This window comes from Urocitellus parryii, chromosome 1 (assembly GCF_045843805.1).
Source record: "Urocitellus parryii isolate mUroPar1 chromosome 1, mUroPar1.hap1, whole genome shotgun sequence".
NCBI classification, from domain to species: Eukaryota; Metazoa; Chordata; class Mammalia; order Rodentia; family Sciuridae; genus Urocitellus; species Urocitellus parryii.
Window position 1 is genome coordinate 20,621,840 of NC_135531.1, and position 11,407 is coordinate 20,633,246.

General features: G+C 33.5%; 1 protein-coding gene across 3 annotated transcripts in view; it reads left to right on the top strand.

Moving 5' to 3' along the window:
• Positions 1-10,961, top strand: part of Nadk2 (NAD kinase 2, mitochondrial) — a 46,493-nt gene extending 35,532 nt beyond the window's left edge. For 2 of the 3 annotated variants that reach the window (XM_026401790.2, XM_026401791.2), the window contains 4 exons: positions 4,622-4,677; positions 4,816-4,869; positions 7,102-7,225; positions 9,203-10,961. In XM_026401790.2, coding sequence (XP_026257575.2) covers positions 4,622-4,677; positions 4,816-4,869; positions 7,102-7,225; positions 9,203-9,341 — 373 coding nt within the window. In that variant the 3' untranslated portion in view covers positions 9,342-10,961. Of the gene's footprint in view, positions 1-4,621; positions 4,678-4,815; positions 4,870-7,101; positions 7,230-9,202 lie in introns of those variants that run through there. The other variant, XM_077800143.1, reaches the window with a different exon arrangement.
• Positions 10,962-11,407: the final 446 nt, after the last annotated feature.

The window sequence follows — 11,407 nt, forward strand, 5'->3', positions numbered from 1 at the left end:
ATGGTGTGCACTTGTTGAAAATTGGAGTAAGAATTAGAAGTAGTTCCCCAGGTTCTTTCTCTTTTCCCCCAGTATTCTTATCCATAAGAATGTGAATTGTGTCATAATTTAAAAAGTACTTGCCTGTGAGTTAGGAGTGCTGGTTAAACTGCTATCTAGCTTTGCAACCATACACATTTCCTTACCTGCAAGATGAGAGAAATGGAACAGGTGCAATAATATTACTTCTGAACTTCTTTGATTCTGTAAGTTTATAGTCTATGCATTATAATACAAGCTGTCAGTTATTTAGCCGTTGCTACTTTGTACTGTACTAGATGCTTTTCATGCATTAATTCTTATAGAAGTCTTAAAAAGATACAGTAATATCTCCCTTTTATAAAGGAAGATGGTAAGCTTAGCAAGGATAAATGTTAAGGCCCAAAGTCATGTAACTCCTTCAGAACTTTGATGCAAGCACAGGTGTGCTTGACTGAAAAACCAGTGCTTTTTTCACTGTATCACTGTTAATTGTGCTACCTTATAAAGGAGAGTCAGCTTTAAGTAGAGAAGAAGAGGGGTTCTAAGCCATCTCCAGAGGCCACACAATTGAAGGATGAGTCTTTAGGTTGTTGTCTTGGTCCATTTTGTTTTACTGTAACAGAACAACATAGACTGGGTAATTTATAACGAATAGTTCTATTTCTCACAGTTATAGAAGCTGTAAAGTTCAATATCAAGATGTTTAAATCTGTTAAGAGCTTTTTTGCTGTGTTATTCCATCATGGAAGGTAGAAGGGTGATAGAGAGGGGACTGAATTCATCTTTTTATCAGGAACTCACCCTTGAGATAACAGCATTAACCTACTTGTGAGGGCAGAGCCTTAGATATAATCACCTCTTAAAGCTCAACATTGTTGCACTGGGATTAAGTTTCTGATATATGAATTTGGGGGATGTATTCAAACCATAGCAGTTTTATTGAAGAATTGTTAAGATAAGCTTGCAAATCTTGGTGAAATAGTGCTTTTACTAAAGGCAGTGGGACTTTGACTTTCTGCCCTGGAATGTAATTTTGATAGTTTTAGTTTTCCAATTTCCAGTAATGAGAAGAATATAAAGAATGAAAACCACTGTAATGCTTACCCTTTACATGCACCTGTTAGTCTGAGTCCTGTGTCTGTGCTGCATTTGGATAAGTAAGATTTAGTTTAGAATTTCAGCCTTCTCTGCACTGCTTATTAAAACCTATTATCACCTGTGCTTTAATAGAGCTCTCTTAACTCTATCCTATTCCTGTCACCTTAGAGGCTCTTTGTCCTATATAACTTGTTTCTTCCTACATGTTCTGCCTCCTTCCCATTTCTGATGTTTTTTTTTCTTTTTTTTGCTATGCTTGATCTTCTCTTAATAAAATGCAAGGAGAAGAGAAGCCCCAAGGGTCATAGGGGTTGAGGGAAAGCTAGACATTTCTATATATCCTGAGGTTTTAGCACACTTCTATTTCTGAGCACTTTTTTTGGTTCCAAGGTAATTACGTTATTTAATTTCTCATAAATACTCTCAACGTATATGATTTTAATTTAACAATATAAAATGCCTTGGAAGTTAACTGACTTGCCCCCGACTGTGAGGCTAATAAATGTTGAAGCCAGTCTTAACTTTAAACTGCAAAGTTCTAAGGAGACATTGAAAAGCAAAGATCAGTGTAATCTATTTCTTGTTCTCTTCTTTTAATTTTTTGTTGAGGTGGGGGTACCTGGGATTGAACTTAGGGGCATTCAACCACTGAGCCACATCCCCAGCCCTATTGTATATTTTATTTAAAGACTGGGTCTCACTGAGTTACTTAGCATCTCGATTTTGCTGAGCTGACTTTGAACTCTTGATCCTCCTGCCTCAGCCTCCCGAGCCACTGGGATAACAGGCATGCACCACCGTGTCTGGCTCTTCTTTTAATTCTTGAGAAAAGTTTGTTTTCTTAAGTGACCTCAGTCTTTGTCTTCAAAAAGAAATGTGGAAATGTAGGACTCAAGTTAGCTAACTTTTTGTATGTAACTAATAAACTCCAAATCTCAGTGGTTTAACATAATAGAAGTTTATTTCTTGTTCTCATAAAGTACAGAGTGGCTATTCCTAATTGACAGGTGGCTCCCCTTCAAGTGGTTATATAGGGGGCCAGGTTCCTTCCATTCTGTAACTCTGCCATCTTTTAGACACAGCTCTTGAAGTCGCTGTACTCATCTATATCAAGCCACAAGAAGAGGAAAACCATGGAGGGTTTCCTGGGAGGCTGGGGAGCCAGGCTTGGAAGTGTCATCTATCATGATTCTTTTAGCTAGAACTCAGTCACGTGATTATTTGGCCAGAGGGACTAGAAAATAAAGCCTAACTATGTGTCCAGGGAAGAAAAAAATTACAGGGAATTTCATCTTTGCATTTCTAGAAATTGTTCCACAGGGGTGGGGTATAGTGATTGTCCTGCATACCAAGTGCCCCTGAGCTCTCCCCTTATTGCAGTTCTTTGCCAAGATAATTACATTATTTAATTTTCCACAAATACTTTGAAGGTATGTGATAATTACATTATCTAGTTTCTCACAAATACTCTATAGAGTGTTTCAGAGTTTCTTCTTAAGACTGTTCCCAGTTCTCCTCCATACATTCCACACTACTAGACTTAAGAGTGAAGAGATGTTTCTGTGCATGGAATATTAGTAGCAGATGAAGAAAAGCTACTCAGCTTACCTTCCATTTTCTTGTCTAAATTTTTAATTTTTTTTGTACCTGGGGATTAAAGCCAGGGGTGCCTTATTATAACATCATCAGTCCTTTTTATTTTTATTTTGATATAGGTCTTGTTGAGGCTGATCTTCTTGCCCCAGCCTCCTGAGTCACTGGGATTACAGATGTGTGTCATTATGCCTGGTTCAATTTATTATAGGTTATATCTTTAGTAGAGGTTATATCTGATTTCAAATGGAAACTCTTAGAATGGTGAAGATTTTAGAACTAACAAAAAGCATGTTGTATCCTAGCTAACACCTGTGTAGGCATACTATTGGTCTTTCTTTCCTAAAGATAGTTATGAATTCACTAAGGTCTAGATTACAACCATAGGAAAATAAGCTTATCTAGTTGTAATTCACAGGAGTTAGAAATTTATAAAGACTTAAAAAAACTTAAAAAAAGACTTAAAGAAACTCCTTATAAATTGTCTTTATTATAAGGACATACTAGTCACTGTCTTTTGCCTATTATATATTGTAATTCAAAAGTCTGAGCAAAGGTAGAGAGGCAAGAATGAGGTTGGTGTGGTTGGAATGTGAAATTGGAGTGTAAATTTTACATGTAAATTTTTGTGTATCTAAAGTTTTTCTTGAATGTCCAAAATGTTTTTGCATTTGTATACAAATGTGAATGTATAGAGTTAGAGAGTTTAGGGAGTAACTCCTGCATTGAAGTTAAGAGCCACTGATTTAAGTTTAAGTTATGTTGGTTCATAAGTTCATGTAAGAGGAGGTATGAGGCAGTAGAAGTTTCAATTATCTGAATTTTTAAAAAACCTTTCCTTATGATCTTTATAAATGTCAGGACAGGAATATTTGTAAAAGTTATCTATTTTAGGAGCTGGGATTGTGACTCAGTGGCAGAGTGCTTGCCTAGCATGGGTGAGGCACTGGGTTCGATTCTCAGCACTGCATATAAATGAATAAAACAAAAGTCCATCGACAACTAAAACAATTTAAAAATTTAAAAAAGGTTATCTATTTTGTACTAATATTTACTTTTAAGTGACAGAATTTGGCATCATACAGGTACATTTCTCATCTTCGAGGAAACTATTAAAGTAACATGTTATATAGTACAAAAGGATATATATAGTGAAAAGTTAGTATTTATCATTTCATAGCTCTAGTATGTACACACACCTTATTATAATGCCTCTTGTTTTCTAACTTAATATCTTAGTTATCCTTCCACATCAGCATATATTGGTGGTTTGTTTCTCTTTCTCACTGCATCTGTCTGTCTGTCTCTCTCTCTCTTGTTCTCTTGTGCTTTACCATTGAGCTACATCCCCAATCTTTTTTATTTTGAGATAGGGTCTCCTTAAATTGTCTAGGACTTTTCTAAATTGTTACTGGCCTCTTACTTGCGATACTCTTGCCTCAGTCTCCCAAGTAGCTCTGATTGAAGGAGTGCACAGCTATACTCAGCAGTTCTTTTTAATATCATATAACTAGTAGCTCTAATATAATTTATTTCATCACCTTCATCTGGGTGTGTATTTGAGTTGTTTTACAGTTATAAACAGTGCTTCAGTAAGTTTTCCTGTATATATCCATGTGCATTATATTTTGAAGTATATTTTAGGATAAATTGCTAGATTGAGAAGTATGTTCATTTTAAAGTTTGATAGTACATAATTACTTTCCAACTGTAGCTTTTGCATTCCTAACAGTATATGAGAATACTTCTTTTGTAATATCTATATCAAAACATTGTCAGTTGTTAACTGTGTTCATTTGTAACAATAATTTCTAAGGATTCTTTGTGTATTAAGTAGATTGCTCACTTTTCATTTTAAGCATGTTTTTAGAATTAATACAAAAAAGAATTATGTGATTTTTGTTTCTAGGTCATTCAATATTAACAGGGTTGCAACTCAGGCTGTGGAAGATGTTTTAAATATTGGTGAGTACCAAAACAGCTATTACATGTTATAACATGATTGTTATATGCTATATAATGCATATATGCATTATATCATATATAGTTATTATATGATATAAACTATTTAATGAAGATATTTCCCTTTTTCTCTTTTATTAGCAAAACGACAAGGAAATTTGAATCTTCCATTAAACAGAGAATTGGTAGAGAAAGGTCAGTAACAGATGATATTCATCATTAATATAAATAACAATTTAGTTTTGAATTAATTTTGAGAATGACAATGTGGAATATCGTTCAATTAGGAAAGCACAGTACTTTTTTGGATTCAAACGTGCTCTTTAATTCATCCTTTTATATGTAGTTAAATAATATAACTACATTTAAAGTTAACTACATTTAAAGTTTAAAGTTGGACTTTTATTTTGTGAATTTTGTCAACTATGAAATATAACCCTTTTTTAAAAATATTTTTTTACATGTTGATGGACCTTTATTTTATTTATTTGTATGTGGTGCTGAGAATCAAACCCAGTGCCTCACACATACTAGGCAAGTGCTCTACCAGTTAGTTACAACCACAGCCCTAAATATAATCCTTATATCAAAACATTGTAACTGTAGACATGTAATGGGTATAGGAAAATTCATGTCCTCCAAATAGGAAAGGTATGCCTTAATTCAGTGTGCCATTATGGAAGTTTCTTCCTTGTCTGGGTTTATCTTTTCATGGCTTCATCTCTTTATAAAAGATTCTGTTCTTTGAATTTGAGACCAAAAAGATGATTTTAATTGTGGTTTATCAACTAGCATTAGCATTAAATGTGTATCTAAGGAAGGAAAATTAGACACATATAATAATCAATTCTTAATTATATAATTTAACTTAAAATATAACCATAAAGTAATGATAAAAGTTTAAGGTGACAGATATGCTAATTACCCCGAGTTGATCACTACCCAGTGTATACATGAATCAGAACATCACATTGTGCCTCATAAATTTATACAAATGTGTCAAAGACCTGAAAAATATATGTGAAACTGAATTTATGTCAGACATATAAATTATATATATATATATATATATATATATATATATAATGTATATTTTTATCTTAATATATAATAGCTTTATTTAATGGATGTTTTTACTTTGACAATTTGACTGTCTTATTCAAAAGTAGTGGTGAATGCCAGTAATACAATCCCTGTGACAGACATTCCTGGAACTATTGTGAATTTTCCGTCAGAGCTAACATGTTTTATGTGATGTGTTCCCAAGGAGGCCAATTTTAATTTTTATGGGTAGATGAAGTTTTTTAAAGAGCCAAATATGGCTTTTCAACTTGATAATGCAGAAGTGTTGTGCATTCAGGAGAAACTGTATTTTGAATTTTGAATATTGATCTTTTCCCATGACAGTGAGCTTCAGCTCCCTATTTGCTATAAGATTGGGAGAGGAAATAGTTAATAAATACCCTAGATTCTATGTTGCTATGATGTTCAGTGGGTTAGGTGATTTTAATTTATAATATTTTTAACTCATGGTGGGTTTATCAGATGTAATTCTGTTTTAAGTTGAGGAGTATTTGTAATTCAGATTATACTTTCATAAAAAAGTAGATTATTTGACAGGCTTGTGATTTTTTTTTTTTTTTTTTAACATGGTGCTCAACTAAACTTACTTTCAGGCCTGATTTCTTTATACAGGTGTACCCCCCACTCAAACCTCCTCCTTTTCATCACCTTATTTATTTATTTTTTTATAAAGAGCTTCTTGCTGTGCTGTCCATAGTAGCCTTTAAACTCCTGGGCTCAAGTGATTCTCTTGTTTTAGATTCTTGAGTATATGGGACCACAGGCATGTGCCACTGCACCATCTTATACGGTTGTCTTTAACCACTTGTACTTTTCATGCCAACCTTCCTGTGCCTCATGGATGGAGAGAAAGCAGGGCCTACTGATTTCTAGAAATATCTTGAGTAATGACAGTTTCATTGAAGAAATGTTGCCTATCATTGTTTGAGACTGCATTTTATATCACGAATATTAACATCAACTCTTTGACATGGAGCTCTGGAAAGAACTTGTCAGGAGAATATGACAACTTGAGTTACATTTTTGAGTGTGTCTAACTAGTTCTGTTTCTTCATTACTAGCTTCATAGTAACTTATCCCAGCACCCACCCCCCAACCCAAACTGTATCTATTTCCATTGTACTGTGGGCTAATAATTGTGGAACCTGATATTTATTTCTAAGGCTTTTGTTTTTGGTGTTCTTTTAGTGGGATATATGTTGTAAGTGCCAGGAAACTTGCTACCTAACAGACCTTTGGAACAGAATGGCTTTTTAAGTTGGGGATGGCCTTTATGTTTCATTTTACCCTTCTCAGAAGTGACTATCCTTTTTGAATGTGCTACTGTTTTTTTCCCCTTTGTAGTAACAAATGAATATAATGAATCACTGCTGTACAGTCCAGAAGAACCAAAAATACTTTTCAGTATTCGAGAACCAATAGCAAACAGAGTTTTCTCAAGCAGTCGTCAGCGTTGTTTCTCCTCAAAGTAAGCATACTTGGTCTGATTTGTGACTCTCTTCATCTCTGCTGTCCGTTAAAATCACATTTGTTTGTAAGAGTATTCAACTTCATTAGATTCATTTATTTAACTTACTCTATCAGGAAAAGTAGAATCTGTGCAACTAATGAGGTATCATGCTGACCTGGCTAAAACACTTTCTTTCAAATTTATTGTTATTTTAGGGAAACCAAAATTTAAGTGAAAAGAAGGTGTATATTTATTTAATTGGGTGATGTTGATTTACTGTATTTTAATGTGTCGAGACAATAAGAACAAATTAATATTTGTTTATTGCAGTAATATAGGGGATTGAACCTAGAGGCCCTATACCATTGAGTTACATTCTCAGAGGGCCTCACCCCCTTTTTAAAAATATTTTCAGAGTCTTGTTAAATTGCTGTTAATTGACCTCATATTGTTAATTGACCTCATATTGTGATCCTTTTGCTGCAGGCTTCCAAGTACCTGGGAATAATAGGTGTGTGTCACTGTGCCTGGCTCACAAAGTTAGAGTAGGATTCATTTCTTTTTTTCTATTTTTGATATGAGGGATTGAATGCAGGGGCATTTTAACACTGAGCTACATTTCCAGCTCTTTTTTCAAAAAATTTTTCCATATAGGGTTTCACTAAGCTGCCTAGGGCCTCACTAAATTGCTGAGGCTGGCCCCTATCTTATGATCCACCTGCCTCAGCCTCCCAACTTTGCTGGAATTACTGGTGTACACCACATGGTTGGAGTGGGGTTCATTTCTGTCACCTTTTCCCTAAAAGTGACTCCCTAATAAATTTAATTATACTAGATTTAAGAATTTCTAATAATCAAAAGATACTATTAAGGAAAAGGCAAGCTAGAGTGAGAAAGATATTTGCAAAACTTATCTGCAGCAATGGGCTCATAGCCAGAATAGATGTACAGGTTGAACATCCCATCTGAAAATCTAGTTTGTAATGCTTCAGTTTCCTACACTTTGTGAGCACAGACATGAAGATACAGGTGGAAAATTACATACCCGATGTCATGTGATGAGTTACAGTAAAAAATGCATACATTCTAAAAATATTGTATACATTTACCTGCAGTCTATGTATATATAAGGTCTACATAAAACAATTGAATTTTGTATTTAGAATTGGGTCCCAAGCCCATGATATGTCATTATTTGTATATAAATATTCCAAAATCTGAAAAAAATCTAAAATCCAAAACTTGTCTGGTTCCAAGCATTTTGGATAAGGGATACTCAATCTGTATATAAAAATTTCTGCAAATCAATGAAAAGGTAGCCAAACCAGTAGAAAAAGCACCAAAAGTCTTAAGCATTTCACAAAAAGTGGGTATCCAGTAAGCATGAGAAAGGTGCTTGACATTATTGTTCATCCAGGAAATGAAAATTAAACTGATGTACTGTGATTCCTGTTATATAAATGTTATTTTTACACATTTTACTAAAGTTTAAGAACAGATAAAACTATTACTACTGTGGTGTTAGAAATTAGAATGGTGGATATGCTTGGGAAAGAAGAAGGCAACTGGGAGAGGGCACTGATTTCCTGATTTGGGTGACATTTATGTAAGTTTGTCAGTTAAGCTGTATCTTACTGATTTGGGCCTCCTCTATGTGTTAACCATAAGTAAAAAATTTACATGAAAATAACATTCTTGTTTAATATTTAACATATTTGTAATGGTAATAACTTAGCAGTCATATGAAAACAGCCTGTTAGTTCCATCAGCTCTGTACTTCTTCACTGCTAAATATTGGGTACTATCTGGAACATATAAATTTTGAGACTTTGATAATATGCCTATATTATTTATGTGGTTGCTAATTCTCTCATGCCAAAGAGCAACTTAACTGTTAAAATCAAGCTGAAATTATTTGCTAATTTAGATAAAAATTTAAATAAATTATTGTTTAGGGTTAAGGAAACTCAATATTTAATGTTTCCTTTTACTTAGGGTTTGTGTTCGTTCTCGTTGTTGGGATGCCTGTATGGTTGTGGATGGAGGAACTTCTTTTGAATTTAATGATGGAGCAATTGCTTCAATGATGATCAATAAAGAAGATGAGCTTCGAACTGTGCTTCTAGAACAGTGAAGGATTTCCTCAGATTGCAAATTTTGATTACTGGAAAAATATTTTTACTGTGGAAACAGATCATCAGCCATAAAGCTACACTGTTTTTTTTTGTTGTTGTTGTTTTGGTGGTTATTAGGACTGGTTGCTTCTGGGCTCAAAGGTGACAACGAAAGTGAGATAATAATCTTCTATTGGATTCTGATAGAAAAAAAGATATTCTGTGAGAATAATGAACTCAATGTATTAGAATTGATAATAGTAAATTTCTCTACTATTTACAATTGTTAACCAAGAGCGTTGGTATCTTTTCAAATTTAGAGAGGCAGGCTTAAATAAAGGATTCAACGTTTAGGATTTAAAAATTTAACTGTACAAGTTAAATTTGACTGGGTGGTAGTTTTTTGTTTTTTTTTTTTTTGCTTCCCTCTCCCTTTGTGGAATATTTTTTTATAGTACCTGTCAAAATTTTTAAAAACTTTTTGATGATGGGGAATTTTGTTAAGTCCTGACATTCACCTAATTGAAGTAGGTTAATGTGTTTTTTAATATGTGCTAAGAATTTTCTAATTCTAGGACACAATGAAGTGGTGACTTTTGATTTAAAAATTTAAATCACTTTTGAAATTGCAGATGCTTCCATTTGATGTTCCTTCTAGTTAATTTCAACAATACTGGTTGGAATACACCAATGGGACAAAGTCATGATGCTGTTAAAAATGTTTTAATTATCCAGTACCTATTTTGGATCAATTTTTAAAAAATGATTTGAGTCCAATAGGTGTTTTCCATCTGTAAAACTCTCTAATATGGATTCAGGAACTAAAAGTAAGAACTGATGGGACATCTTCTATTAGGAGACATTTTCTATTGGTATTATCTTTAACAAATATTTTCATCTAGTGTTAATATTGTCAGAGGATGGATTAATAAACAAATATGTCTTTGCTTTTCAAAAACAAGGGCTGTAGCTCAGTATTGAGGTTTTCACTTAATTTCAAATTTTGCATAATAGCTTTGTAGGATAAAATGCCGTGGCTTTTCCCCCCATTATGAGAACTCCTTTATTTTTGGAGGAAATTATTTTATTCTTTAACCCTAGAATTTTCACAGAATGCTCTTACTGCTGCAAGATAAAGTGGTATTATGCCATTTATTCAGTTGTATATTTTTTTCATTTGATGGTGAAAACAGTTGTCATTGATAAATATTTATGAACCTCACTGTGTCATCTATTCTGGGTCAGGTGCTTGATCTACATTGATGAATGAGAGAGACTCTATAGTGTTTGAGACTAGTGACCTCAGAAGTAAAAATTCTGTGAAAGCTAAGATATGTAGTCAAATGAGTGCCCTTAGTTTTGCCAGTGATTAACATGTTACTTTTATCCATACTTTTAAAAAATGTTAATTTACAACAGTGGTCTAGGTTTTGATGTATAATGGAGAAGAATCTGTTTTTCTCTTAATTAAGAGTACCTGCGTAGACTCTCAGAGCAAATTTATTGATACATCAGATGGAAATAAAATAAAGATCAGTTTTCCCAGAGCTGGATCTGATTTTTTTTCTCAAAAAATGATATATATAAGAAAGAAGTTAAATTCCATACTATGGATTAACCACTCTAACAGGTTTTGAATACTTTCTTGAAAAAAATGTCAACTCTGCCTTTAATATTGGAAGGAAATCTGATTATTCACGTTACCATAGATGTTAATATGTAACATTAATAGGCAATGTGTGAAATTGTTCATATGCCATATTTTTAAAGGTTTTAAGAATACTTACTCTGCTCCATTTGCAATATAACTTCTGCTCCATGGTGGGAATTCATTTCTATGAGTGGCAAAAGATGTTAGAATAACAGATGTTTTTTATGAATGAGTTAACCGTTTAATGGCAACTACATGTGAATAAAATTAAACCTTTGTTAGTTCCTTTTTATTTGATTATTTCCTTAACTCATAGATTATTATTTGAAAACCAAGTTTCTTAAAATACTCTTTGAGGTCTGGGGCTGTAGCTCAGAGGCAGAGCATTTGCCTAGCACGTGTTGAGGCACTGGGTTTGATCCATAAACATGAAGA